This window comes from Sceloporus undulatus, chromosome 3, assembly GCF_019175285.1.
Source record: "Sceloporus undulatus isolate JIND9_A2432 ecotype Alabama chromosome 3, SceUnd_v1.1, whole genome shotgun sequence".
NCBI lineage: Eukaryota > Metazoa > Chordata > Lepidosauria > Squamata > Phrynosomatidae > Sceloporus > Sceloporus undulatus.
The window spans coordinates 89,039,275-89,054,042 of record NC_056524.1 but is presented as its reverse complement, the minus strand read 5'-3'; the positions used below and the strand labels follow the sequence as shown (position 1 = coordinate 89,054,042).

Below are 14,768 nucleotides of genomic sequence, written 5' to 3'. Positions count from 1 at the left end.
GAATACTCACCAAGTATTTTCATTTCTCACTAGTCTCCCATTAGAGAACAGATGACTTGAAGGAGTGCTTTAATTCATCCTCAGAAGTTACAGAAATATTTGTCATAAAAAAAGGCCACTGAGAATGAAGACAATCTAATGGATGAGTTCAAATGAATTTTCTCAAAAACCTATTAATATTATGCTCTAATATAATAAGAATCAGGGAAATTTACGGACCCCAGATGGAACTGTATGTGACTGCTTAGTGTCACTTCTACCATCCATCTCCCCCACATAAAATATTTACACTAGTCGATAATTCACAATTTTTTGCCTTCAGAAATAGACACATTAAATCTTATGTCTTCTCCTTCACAGCTGGGAGCCAAGGGTAAGTTTGCCTTTAGTTTTGAGAGGCATGTAAATACATGTCTAACTTTAAGTGCATAGGCTAAGTAAACAGTAACCTGGTGATCAGGATCAGCCTCTATGCAGAGAACTTGACAGCCCTTTGCTTGTCCACCAAAAGGCAACAGATAAGAGGAGGCATGTGGAAAAGGACACTTTTGCTATGCCAGAGTTCTGGAGGCATCAATAGAAACCAACAGTCTACCCCACCATGGAGACAGAAATGGGAAATTTATGGGCCTCCAGATGTGATACCCTGCAACATCCATCTGTCCTAAACAGCAATGATTGGAAAGGTGATGGGAACTGAACTCCTAGGACATTTGGACAGCTATGTACCACCCACTCTTGGACACCACCTCACTAGAGAAACTGAAGCTCATCTGGAATATTGTGCTCTGTTCTGGACACCACAATCCAAGAAGAATACTGACAGGCTGGAATATGCCCAGAAGAGAATGACTAAAATGGTAAAATGTCTGGAAGCCATGCCCTATGAGCAGCTACTTAGGAAGCTGGGTTAGCTTGGAGAAGAGAAGGTTAAGAGATGACAAGATAATTGTGTTTCAATATTTAATGCAATGTCATAATGAAGATGGAACAAGCTTGTTTTCTGGTGCTCCAGAAACCAGGACAAAGAGTAAAGGATTCAAACTACAGGAAAAGAGATTCCACCTAAATCTCAGGAGGATCTTCTTGATGGTAAAGGCTGTTTGACAGTGGAGTATACTGCTGCAGTGTGGCAGAGTCTCCTTCTTTGGAGATTTTTAAAAGGAAGCTGGATGGCCATCTGTCGGGAGTGCTCTGATTGTGTGTTCATGCATGGCAGGAGGTTAGACTGGATGGCCCTTGTGGTCTCTTCCAACTCTATGTGAAAAATCTGCAGTATACAAACCAGTCCTTAAAACTGTTCATTTAGCTACAACCTATAATGGATGTAAGTAATAAGAGGCCTACAAAGAGGCTTGTGACCTCACTGGAATAGAGGCATACTGGACTGCAAAAGAGGGGTCCCTGTTAAGATGCAAATGAACTTTAAATTCCTTGGACTTTGAAAATCTCCCTATTGTTGCATGGACAGAAGGAGGAGGACCCCACCTGCACAAAATATATCCTCCCCAGTATACCATCTTTACTAAGGACTGAAACAACATACAGGCATCTGACTAACATCTACAATTGTTTTTTTTTCTCCTGTTCTCCCGATGGATTTTTGTAAGTAATAAGTGTTTTCTTTCATTTCGATGAATATTTCTAGTTCCCGTCAAGAACTTTCTGCAAACTCAGTTTGGAGCTAAATCCCTCAAATGTCTGGACAAAGCTGATCTGAATAAAATGGAATGTATTTAATCAATAATTCCTAACAAACACCTAGTGACAATATTTGAAAGAATTATATAAACATAACCTCTCAACTTTAATGTTATTTGATCCAGCACATGACTTAGTGGAAATACTTTCTTATCTTCCACAGCTTGTAGAAACTATTAGCTCGTACTATCAGATCTAAGACAATAAAAAGGCTCAGAGGGCAGATGTGGTTTACTATCATTTCCAAGTGTCCAACTCACTTCCTAAAAGAAGGTAATGGGTAACAACTGCAATATGACAGAAGAGAAGTTAAAACCCAACCCTTAATGTGGATCAATAGTGAGGAACTGGCATTTGAATTCTAACAGAGTTCAAACATTTATCCCAAACAGGTTGCAGCCCTATCTTTTTCTCACAACACCAAGCCACAACAACAACAACAACAAAACCCAGAAGTTTGAGAAGAAACTGTAGGGGTTTTTTTCCCTAAGAAAAACTCAGGAAACAGAAGGGATTAAAAGTTATGAGGAGATGGCTGGGAGAAATCATCTCAGGGTGATAGTTTGACTTTTCCTAAAAGGTGCTCCTGGCAATAATATCACATGCTCCTTTTGCCAACAGCTGTTCCCATAGAATCCCCTGGAGAAGAAATACAGAAAAGAAGGGAAATTACAGAAGACATTAAAGGCAGCTGCAGACACCTGCAGAAGAAATGCATGAAGAGGCCCACTTTAGGAATAATACTTACAGTGGGAAAGTCCAGAATAATGAAGAATATTGTCCTCTATAGCCATCAACAAGTAGCTCCCATGCCAAGTCACAGAGACTGCAGTTTGTTATTTTACACTTTACTGCCTCATCTTAGAAACTGTTCTTATTCCCTGTCAATTAAATTTTGTCCTGTCTAGTATAATAGAAATGTTGAAAACCTTCATAATATCTCATTAATTTCATTGTCTTACTTCAAAAGGCGTGTGTGTGTGTGAAAAATAAATAATTTCTCTTCATCCTTTTGCATCAAACTTCCAATAATAGGAATTTCCCCATTCCCCAGAATCCTTTGATTTTCTCAAGATCTAGTACAATTGTGTAACAATTGTTCTAGGAAAGGGCAAAGTTTGTTGTTGTTGCTGTGTGCATTCAAGTCATTTCAGACTTATGGTGACCCTAAGACGAACTTATCATGAGGTTTTCAGGGGCTGAGAGTGTGTGACTCACCCATGTGCATCCAATGGGTTTCCACAGCCAAGCAGGCAAGTGAAAGGACTCAAAGCATCATCCTCTCACTGCATGAGAACATAATGACTCTTGCATATCACTGTTTTATGTGCCTTCAAGTCATTTCTAACTTATGGCAGCTCTAAGTTGGACTTATTTTGGTAGTTTTCTTGGCAAGAATTGTTCAGCGACGGTTTGCATTTGCCTTCCTCTAAGGCTGAGAGAGTATGTCTTGCCTAAGGTCACCCAGTGGGCTTCCATGGCCAAGCAGATATTTGAACCATTGTTTCCAGACTCAAACTCAAACCACTATATCATGTTGATTCTCATATTTGTTCTTAAAAGAATTTCCCAAACTCTGCTAAGAAGTCCCCTCCCATTACAACCTGACAATCTCCACTTCACAAACAGAAAGCTCCTGGAGGTGAACCTCTCTCTTCTAACAACTGATAGAAATGCTGAGGTTCATACAGGGGAAGGCACTCTCTGACATCAGCCGTGCTTCTCCAAAAAATATGACAAGAGCACACAGACCTGTGCAGGGACGTAGCTAGGATTTCAGGAAGGGGGGGGGGTCCAGACTAAGTGCCACCATTATAATGGGGCTTGGGTGCAGCGGCGCAGCAGCACGCACCATTCATTTTTCTAATGGAGGGGGGGGGGTCCGGACCCCAAGAACCCCCCCTTGGCTACGTCCCTGACCTGTGGCATAAATGAACTGGCATAGATGAAGCACAGAATGCATGTGACTAGTTACAAACAACAACTTCTAATTAATTATTTTCCCAATTATGAAGGTTCAGTACAAGTAAATTTCATTACATTAATTGTGACAAGGGATAACTTCACACATCTAGCCTTTAAAGGTTACTTTTATAGTTACAGATGTAGAAAGTGGGAGATAAATATCACCTAGTTCAAGTGCCACCACATGATTTGTTGTGAGGGCAATGAGACAGCAAGGTGGAAAAGAAGAGAATTTTTTTGTATCACAGACCAGCAGTTTGTAGCATTTAAGTTCTCTTTAAAAAGAAACTCATCAGTTACTGTGAGAAGTAGGAAAGAAAGGTCTAAATCCCATTGTTAGACCCAACTAGAGTAAAGCCACTGAATCAATAGGATTTACCTGCATGTTGACTCACCATTCAGAAATTGATTCAATGAGTCTATTCCTGTTGCAACTATACAACACAATTCCAGCCTGAGAGTTGCTTCCAAAAATAGTAGAAATCTAAATTGTAACTACTCCACTTTATGTTTTTTAGAAATAATTATCAACTCTAAACTAAAAGTAACTTTCTAAGTGCTGACTTGATTGATTGATTGATTGATTGATCGATCTGAGTATGGTAGATACTATGCTGCTTCCACAGAAAGGAGAAGACCAATCCATGATGAGTCAAATATGGCATATATTTTGAGTAGAGCTTAATTCTCTCCCACCAATGCAACTAAGAGACTGTCTCCTGTGAAATATTAATAATAATAACAAACAGATCCAGATTAAATCTGATAAATCTGATAAATGTTAGAAAAATATATCAAACATGTAAACTTCATCAAAAATAAAGGAGAAAACAAATCAAGACAATACAGCAAAGGAAGCTACAAGAAATTGCAAATATCTCAAATCTTTCCATGTGACAAGTGACTTGTTTGATTAAACAAAGAGAGTTCTTTCCAGGATAAAATCCTTGCCTGAGAGGTTTCTGTCTGAATTGTTTTTTGGGGTGTGTGTGTGACAAGCAGGAGTGTATGGGCTCACAAGTTCGTGACTAGGATGAAAAACCAGCTACATTCCCCACAACTGGCTACAATCGTGCATTAACAAATGAGCATTTTAAGAGTGAAGGAGTAAGAAAAGTCAGGACTTTATTATGTACATGTGCTAGTAAATTCAGCAAAACCCAGCCTTTCCACTATTCAACAACTACCAGGCAGCCTTCCCTCGCATTTTTCATTTTATTCTTGCTTTATTTAATATGAAGGGGAAGGCAATCAAACTTGGATAAAGCAAAATCCTGAATCTAGCAATGCATGTGTTGAGAATGTAGACAATCAATAATGAGAGAATTCTGACACCCTTCCTTTCAGCATTTTATATTCCTTTTCAGTTTTAAGAACAACTTCTCTGCAAACCCAAGAAGGCCATTCTCTCATCTTGTCTTCTTTATAACCAGCATTCCTGAATAGCTTCACAACAGAAAGCTAGATACATCTGACAGGTGCAATAACCCGGAAAAATGACTTCATGCACTTTCTAAATAGCCTCTGGGAAGTCATTTAAACACAACCACAAAACATCTCCTGCAGGTTAGAATTACCAGTTTGGGGGTGGGAACCAATGTGAAAGTGAGTGAGAAAAAGAAAGAGAGGGCAACAGAAAAACAGTCAAGCTATTAAATAATTTTGAATATGGGAGGGGGGAATCTATCACAGGATGAATGTCTTCCTGAATGAAAACCAGCACATGGATGAGATCTGCATGAAAGGAAAGAAAAGACAGAGAAGCAAAAGGAATCATTTTGTATTTTTTAAAGCATTGCGCTGTCTTCACCTGAGGTATATGAACTTCTGCACTGTAACAATGTAAAAAAAAAAACCTTGGCATTTTATATAAAGCCACAGTGAAACACTGTTCGCACAGCTAGAGTGGGACTCATCTAGCAGACTGGCACATGATGTGAATTACAAAGAGCTAGAGTGCACTTGAGAAGAATTCAGGGAAAAGAAAAGAAAAGCTGTTTTGAAGGGGGGAAAAGTAGGCTCAGTGAAAAGAAAAGGAAAAAAAAAACCCCTGTCCTTATTGGAGTGTTAAATCAGACACATAGCTTCAGGAGTTGCCAGTTTAAGAAAATGCTTAACTGTCAGAGTTACAGTTTCGGCAGGAGTGCATACTGCCAGCAATGGACCTGAAAGTGTACAGAAGCCCACAGACTGTCAGAGTCTGAAGAGGTTCCTGGGGTGAGGGCACAAAGCAGGAAGGAAGGAAGGAAGGAAGAAAGGAAGGAAGGAAGGAATAATAATAACAATGCCAAAGCTATTATTTTCATTATTCCTTTGAATATAGATCCAAAGAGAGTGAAAACAGCAAGTAGAAAAAAAGAAGTCTTATAGTCAAACCCAGCGCTAATGGGTGAACCTACCAATTCTGATTGGGAATCAGCGAGAAAATGTATTAATTTCCCACAATGATTACCCAAAACCTGAACTGTGGATATACTAGTTTATCAAACGGGAGGAATTTCTCTTAAATTCAAATGAAAAGGAAGTGGGGCCAGAGCGCATTCATTTAGAGTTGCTAGTTTAGCGCAATTACGTGAATGCGCATTGCATTCGAACTGGCTTCCCATTCCCTGAAAGTAGCATGTCATTGTCCGAATTTGCGTGTGGCAGTCTATCACGCAATAATGTGAAGCCCTGTGATTGCGTTCAGATTGCCATCGGATTATACTTCCAATTCCCTTTGTCTGATAAACTCCATAGTCTAGAGCAGGGGTAGGCAACCTGCGGCCCGCGGGCCGGATGTGGCCCGGCAAGGCCTTGGGACTGGCCCCAGCCCGGTCCTGCCGCCGATTGCCACCGGGGCCTTTGGCATCTTGTGTGAGGGGCATGGTGGGGCAATTGTCTATAGAAGCCTCAGAAACATGCATTTATCTTACCATTTTTTAAAAAATCAGCAAATTTTTTCGCATGTCCTCCATTTTTTATTTAAAAAGTGCCCTCCATTTGAAAATTTTGTCCTACATTTGTTCCGGTTTATTTATTTATTTAATTTTTAAAAGAATTATTTAATTATTTATTTTTTGGCTTCGGCCCCCCAGTTGTCTGAGGGACAGCAACCCGGCCCCTGGCTCAAAAGGGTTGCCTACCCCTGGTCTAGAGCATATTTGTCTCTGGAAGGGGCCTTTCCTATGGTATCAGTGCCTAGGGGACTCAGTATCGGGGGGGGGGGCAGATATGCATCATAGGGAATATAAGAAGATAAGAATAACATGGCAAAAACCAGATGCTGCAGCACACGCTCATGGAAATCCAGAGAGATGGTTTGCTGAGCTTGTATGGCAGAATCCAACACCTTACTCTCAATTTCGTTTTTCTCAGGAGCCCTCAAGTTTAGTTCCCTCCCTTGCTCCAAAAAAAGCTGCACAAATATGATGTATGTTAGACAGATGGATCTTAGAACTGTGAAATGAGAGATTGGAGTACATTAGGAATCAATCTTGAATTGGGATGGAGTAGAGAGAGTCTCATCTCCGATCTAAAATGAATTGAGACGCATTATGACAGTATTTAAAATTCACTTTCTGCATCCTGCTATTTCAGGCTCTGTGTGATCAATACTTACTGCTGTATGTATGCAACAACTTGATATATTAATTAACTACAATACCCTGCCATGTGACAATGAGAAGTTTACCACACATATGCATCGGACATCAAATCTGGGGACATGTTGAAGTCTCATCATGGCAAGAAGTTATTTTAAAGAAGCCCCCTCTCCAACTGGGCTAAGAGTTCCTCCATTCGAGGTTGTGGCATTAGAGTAATGAGGTTTGATATTTCAGAGCAAAAAACTAAGAGCTCACTTGCTCAAAACTACCAGTGTTTAGGATGGTTGAGGATTGGATGAGAATCTGAAAGATTAAGTCTAAAGGACAAATAGAAAGGGGAAAGACATACATATCATGTGTTGGATGAAGAACACAAAGATTATGCTTGTACCAGATTTGGCTCCCCTCTATGCCAGCAGGCCAATAAACCTGCCAGATTCATTCAATTCCATTTTATAGGCTAAAGTTTTTCCAGGCAGATAATGTAATGCTGTCTGGTTGTTATTTTTTTTAAAAGATATACTGATACACTGTTTTTTCAGTATCAAAATTTGATAGGATATTTTTATTTATTTATTGCAAAAGTTGAAAGATGAAATGAGATAATGTAATTATGGAATTCAGTGTAATCGAATTCCATCCTGAAATCTCACTTAGCCTAAATACAGTACAGTGGTACCTCGGGATACGAAATACCCAGGTTACGAAATTTCCGGGATACGAAAAATCCCCATTGGAAATAATTGTTCCGGGTTACGAATGTTTTTCGGGTTACGAAAAATTTTTTTGGTGCTTTTCGGCGCTTTTTCGCACGAAACGCGGCTTTTCCCCATTAGCGCCTATGGCAATTCGGCTTACGAAGGCTTTTCGGGTTACGAAAGCGGCCGCGGAACGAATTAATTTCGTAACCCGAGGGAGCAGTGTAGTCTGCAAAATCAATAGCTCTGTGTAATTTAATGCAGAGTGAGTGTGTCTCTTACACATCACCAGGTCTTGGGGGCTGGCCTAGACAGCACAATTTCTAAGTTATAAGAGATTCAGAAGGAGACTCTCACCCCCTCTCTTTTTTATACTTGAGAGCAACCGAAATTCTTGTTGAGTGAGAAGCTACATTATTCTAGGAAACAGTCACTATGTTTTGTAAATGCTTCAATGTAACACTCACACAGGATAAATTACAGTGGTGCCTCGGGTTACGAAAGTAATTCGTTCCGCGGCCGCTTTCGTAACCCGAAAAGCCTTCGTAAGCCGAATTGCCATAGGCGCTAATGGGGAAAAGCCGCGATTCCGTGTAAAATAGCGCCGAAAAGCACCAAAAGTTTTTTCGTAACCCGAAAAAACATTCGTAACCCGGAACAATGTTTTCCAATGGGATTTTTTCGTATCCCGAAAATTTCGTAACCTGGGTATTTCGTATCCCGAGGTACCACTTACTGTGAACTGCACCAATCAAATATCAACTACAGTATAATAGTTTTTCCAAAGTCAATATATTTTAACTGAGCACTTGCACAGAGAAAAGGATAACTACTGACTTGTCTATTTCATAACATTTTATAAGAGTTCAGTTCTAATTATGAAAATGGGAGCGAGGAAGGGATAACTTCCAGAACCACAATGAACTAGAAGTATTTTGACCATGAAGATGTCTTGGAACTTTGCACACTCCTCAAATAAGCCAAAGCAAAAGAAAGCAAATGGCTACATCAAGGCTTTCCTCCTGAGTTTAACAATGCAGCTAGGAACTTCCTTTGGACTGCTCCAAGATACTGCTAACTTTAACTATCAAAGTATCAGAGGAATATTTCAGCACACCAACAGCATTCCAAGTAAACAAATTTTTCAAAGTACAGTGGTACCTCGGGATACGAAATACCCAGGTTACGAAATTTTCGGGATACGAAAAAATCCCATTGGAAATCATTGTTCCGGGTTACGAATGTTTTTTCGGGTTACGAAGAAAATTTTTGGTGCTTTTCGGCGCTTTTTCGCACGAAACGCGGCTTTTCCCCATTAGCGCCTATGGCAATTCGGCTTACGAAGGCTTTTCGGGTTACGAAAGCGGCCGCGGAACGAATTACTTTCGTAACCCGAGGCACCACTGTATAAAGCCCACTAAAGAAATTGTTTTGGTAATGTTTCAAAATATCACTTTGGAAAAGAAATTGAAAATCAGCAACAAAACAGACATGCATGGTATCTGACTGGATCTCATAGTAACAGAAACACACAGAACAACCAGATAAACAAACAGTATAGGATAATTTTAGTAGCAGATTGATGCATTTCCCAACATTAATCTATCTCCAGAGGTCTGAATATAAACCAGTTTGCTCAGGATCAGAAATGAAGCTCAGTTATGAAATTCCACTGCTGGAAACAGAGACTTCCAAGAAATGAGGGTATACAACACATACCCTTCGGGCAGGAAAAAGGTATAGCCTCTTCAAGACCTCAGTCATATTGTTCTCTTTTCCCGGTGTAACCTCAGATGCTGTTCGAGTCTCCCAACAGACCTCTTTCTCCTTCTTAACTCTTATTCTTCCACTATCCAACCTTTCAACTCTCCTATCTGTAGCCTAGTGTGAATCTACGATTGAACCAATTCTTGTTTGTGAGCATGCTTCTTTGCACATTTTCTAAATAAAAACATCTTATTTACTCAAACTGGAGTCTTATCTTTTTAGTATTTTAGTACTGATATAAATGGGTATAAAAGATCCTAGAAAGTTGTCTACCTCTTACATGCCTCCTTTTGAGCTAATTAATTCCCCAACATTCAGAGGACATGCTGACATTGCTTCTTCTTCTCATCTATTTGCATGAGTCACATGAAAATGACTATGGCGGGTTATAGACCACCAAAAATACGTATTGAATACGTATTAGGGTTAGGAAGCGGCGGTGCTTCCGCACCCCCTAACCCTAATACATATTCAATACGTACAATATGGCGGCGGCCGTTCCACATGGCCGCCGCCATACTGACGTAACGGACGGTCTGCGTCTGCACGTGGCGCACCGGAAGTGACGCCGCGAGTGTGCCCTTTGGCACTTGTGGTGCCTCTTCCGCGGCCCGAGAAGGAGCGTGATTTCCGCGCTCCTTCCTCTGAGCATCCGGGAGCCCCGCGGTGTGGCAGCTGCGGCTCCCGGATGCCGCAAGCGGCGGCGGAGGGACAGCGCTGCTTCTCGGTGGTATGTAACCCGCCCAAGTTTTTTTTTGTTCAAAGTCCCTCCTCTCTATATAGGTTATATATCCAATGCACCAAGTATGCTGGCAGAGTTTTCTACAACACTAGCTATCAACAGGGTTTTGGTCTAAAGCATTCTGGGTGTGTGCTGTGGCTGAGAGTGAACCTGGACCTCTGGTTCAAACTTGCCTCAGCAATGAAGACAGAGCTTAAAACAGGCACCATGCAGTTATATCCGTTATTTGTTCTTCTTACTTAAAAGTCAATAATCCACACCAGCTGCTCCCATGTATCTGCAGTTTGCATAAGAGGGGAGGGGGGCCCATTTGTTTCCAGTGGACCTAAACAGAGGCACTGTTCCTTCAGCCTTACCTGTGATTTGCAGAAAAATGTCAGTTGATCTTACAGGGTGATTGTATGGACTATGGTGGTAATACAAAGTCTTCAAAACATTTCACATAGAATAGCTACCTACATGTTAAGTTTGACTTTCTTTTTAATCTTTTCTTCCTGCAGCTGTTTTTGGAGAGTCTTGGTGTAAACATTGGTTGCTTGTTCCCTAAGCTGAACTTACTCAAAGGTATACAGATGAAATTTCACTTCACTTACTATTAATGCTGAAACATTTAATGAATCAGTTGAAATGGATCAAGCAGAAGATTCTTACTCTATTAAAAAGATGTTTCTTGTTAATCAGATAGCAAATGTTAAGCACATGTTTTTAACAAATGAACTTAATAGAAACTAACAATAGCAAGTACTTTCTTAAGAAGAATTCCTTTTCTTTTAAAGATATATTTTCTCTGAAGATGAAGTCTACTCAAGCATTTGTATAATTTAAAAACCAAACAAATGAGACTTCCTACTTTAGAAGTGTTGCTTTTATCAATATAATTCAATTAAAATGCCACTCAAACTGGAAGAGTCAAACAAATTGGGAAGGCTCTTTTCCCCCTTATATATACGATCAAGCTCTAAAATGCATTCCAAAAATCTACTAAGAATTAACTAGCTTCCACATGGATCTTTTGGTTAATATGCCCCTTGTCAAACCATAAGAGGAGAGAACCAAGGAATGGAATTTAGCTAATGTCTTGGAGTAAGCAGGCTTCAAATCCCCCATTCAGCCATGAAGACCAGCTTGGAAAGGTACAAGGTATCCACTAGTCTGTGATGAGAACTAGGAAGATCCTATATTCAGCTGCCACATTTAGTTTTTTAGATGCCAGTTGGGATCTAACAAAAAGAAAAAAAATCCTTAGCTTATTGGCACTTATTTTAGCTTATTAGCTTTTTGGCACCTGTTAGTTACTCAGCCATGTTCAATATTCTGTTGTTGACACAGAAATCCTGAACATCTCAAGACCAAGCACTGAACAGATTGCTTCTCCTCTGCATGAACAAATTGAGCCTGTTGATCTTCAACAGGGTCCTTGTTATTTTTTCTGCAATACTGAAGGGAATTTTCCTTCCCCTATATCTCTAAGAGCAATGAGAAGATCAGGCTAGGTGAATCAATACCACTGCACAATATTATGAAGCTAGGCCTTTCCAGTGGTGGCATTCACCCTCTGGTACATTCTTCCTCCCAAGGCTTGAGAGGGAGAGACTATGGAGATTATTACACCATCTTTCCCTCCCACACTAGACAAAGGATGTAAACTTCAATAGGTGGATTTTATCACACATATCCATGCCCAGGCAATAGGCATCCCGTACCCAATCCAGACTTCTCTTGTATCTTGGAAAGAATGGGAAAGTGTGGGAAAAGTCCGGATCAGGTATGGGATGCCTACTGCCTGGGCACAGGATATGTGATAAAACCCATCTACTGAAGTTTACATCTGGTGTCTAGTGCGGGAGGAATGGGTGGTGAAATAATCTCCTCTATTCAGTTCAAGATGCCACTTGACCATGAATCTGTTTACTCAACCCTCCCTGAGCTAATGACAAATACCCTGTTTTCTGTGTCATTGCAATTCTGTGTTATGATTAAAGGATTTTATATACTTGTGCATGTGTCTTCAAGGCATTTGTTAACTTCTGGTGACCCTATAGTTTCATAAGGTTTTCTTACTCTTTTAAAAAAAATATTTTTAAAAAATATTATAAGTAAACAACATATCCATGCCCAGGCAATAGGCATCCCGTACAAAACATATCACAGCAATAAAACAAAATAAAACAATTCATCTCACAATTTTGAATTGTGCTGCAGGTTTCCTTCTTGGGTTCTATTCAATGTAAGTGGTCATTTTAAAGTCCAGTTCTGTCTTTGTGTAAATCTAGTCCAGAATGTGTCTGAATTGTTTTATATTGTACTACAGCAGTATTTTGATATAACTCCAACAATATTTATTGTATCAAATGGGCGAATTAAGCCTATGAATAAGTGAATACAAACGGAAGGATAATCAGTGTTAAAATAAGTAGATATGTAGAATACAGCATGAGGTAGGTACTTACGCAGTTCTTCCCTGTGCTTCTCAGTCTGTTCAAAATACTGGCGGAGCTCTTCTGTGATTTCCATGTTACTCAGGTCATACTCTATGTCCTCTTCATCTTCAGATTCTGTGTCAGTTTCCGAGTCATCCACTACTTCTCTTCTCTTGGTGTTACAAAGGGCTTGCAGAGACCTCGGATAGTACCTGGATTTGCTATGTGGGGTGAAGGCTTCATCATGCAAGTGGTTACCTTCATCCCAGTCTGAGTAACGTCTAGAGGGATAATTTGCAGGAGGACAAAATGATGGATTGTACAAGGACTCTATGGCTTTCTTGTAAGCATGTTTGTGCCTGTGCATCCATTCCATGGCTTGGTTGTAATGCTTCCAATATCTTGCATACACCTTTTGTGAATACCATGGTTCCAAGACCTGAGACATTGAATCTTCCTGAGCAGAAAGACAGACAGATGTTAGAATTGATTCTAAAAAAGCTTTTTCTGGTATATTTTTGTTTGCTTGTTTTAAAAGAACATATCTACTCCTTTAGAAGAAGTGGCCTTCTATCTATGTTTATCTCTATGGTCCTGTATTTTGGAGTGTTTACAATTCCAGTTATTTCTTTTCAAGGCTCCTGAGGAAGGCCTAGTGTGGCCGAAACATGCTGGGCTTTTTAAACACTGAATAAATAGTTGACCATCTTAAGAGCACATGGAGCTTGTCTTCTCTTTGTTTGCTGCTTGGCTACATACTTTCAGTTCCTTACCTATACTTCCATCTATGTTTTCCCATATGCCAGGTAGCAAAGAATAAAATTACATAGTCCACTCTTGCCACCCACTCAGAAAGGTATGCCTGGCTATAAACACCACCTGCCTTACCATTACTGCAGTCAAATAAATACATAAATAGCTCTGCTGGCCTCCTGTACACACACACCTGAAAACGTGCTCATCTCCAGGACAGATGAGCAGCACATTTTTTGTTTCCTGCATAATACTGTGTAACCCTTAATTAAAAATAAAAGTCATAGAAAAAAATACAACCCAAGCTAATGCTTATTAGAGCAAAATAATAAACTAGAGGAATCCGCACTCTGAAAGAATAATGGAAAGCAGTAGAAATAAATAACACATCAAGGGAGATGACATGCTAGTATATTTATCTGTTGAGGCAAGCTGCTGGACAAGACTACATTACTTTTACAAGTCCAGGCTTCATTTGTGCTTCAGCAGAGATGGGAATGCCTGAAGATACGCCAAAGCAACATCTCTATACAGTCAGCCCCCCACCCTGCTGCCAAATCTTCAGTGGGATAGCAAGCTTATACAGCCCCTAGTAGGTTCACAGGGCCAACACATGCACCCAACAACCCAGTGGATGTTGTTCAGGCTTAAGATAAGGCATAGGGTTGCAAGAGTGAAAACTAGATACATTTCCTACCTTAAATGGTTGTGGAAGATGCAATTTCAGCAGGTGTTACCTGGTTGCATAACAAACAACAACTGCTGAAATTTCCTCTTCGGCACAGTGATTAAAGATAAAGAAGCTGTCTCCAGTTTTCAGTCTGCCAATCCTAGTAAGGCACAGTTATTTTCTTTGACACTTCTAGTCTAAGGGACTGTCCACTCCTATAACAAGAGTATACTAATTCTTCCAGGCAGCTTATGGGTAAGGTAAGTCCATTATAACCCACTATGAAATCCAGCACTGATAGAAATAAATGGATTTATTGAGTATGCATGCTAAGAAGGGTAAGAACAAGCTAAAAACAGATGCACAAAGATAGAGATAGTTTCAGAGAAAACTCTGCTAGTTGTCAAGCCAAATTACACAAAATTATTGTAATGGGTCTTCAGGTAGACTCCAACATAGGGTGAC

General features: G+C 40.1%; 1 protein-coding gene across 4 annotated transcripts in view; it reads right to left on the bottom strand.

Annotated features, from left to right (window-relative positions):
• GEMIN8 (gem nuclear organelle associated protein 8) overlaps positions 1 to 14,768 on the bottom strand; it is a 52,717-nt gene that overhangs the window by 22,223 nt on the left and 15,726 nt on the right. For all 4 annotated transcript variants that reach the window (XM_042460418.1, XM_042460420.1, XM_042460419.1 and 1 more), the window contains one exon: positions 12,911 to 13,337. In XM_042460418.1, the coding sequence (XP_042316352.1) occupies positions 12,911 to 13,328 (418 nt within the window). In that variant the 5' untranslated portion in view covers positions 13,329 to 13,337. The remainder of the gene's footprint in view (positions 1 to 12,910; positions 13,338 to 14,768) is intronic.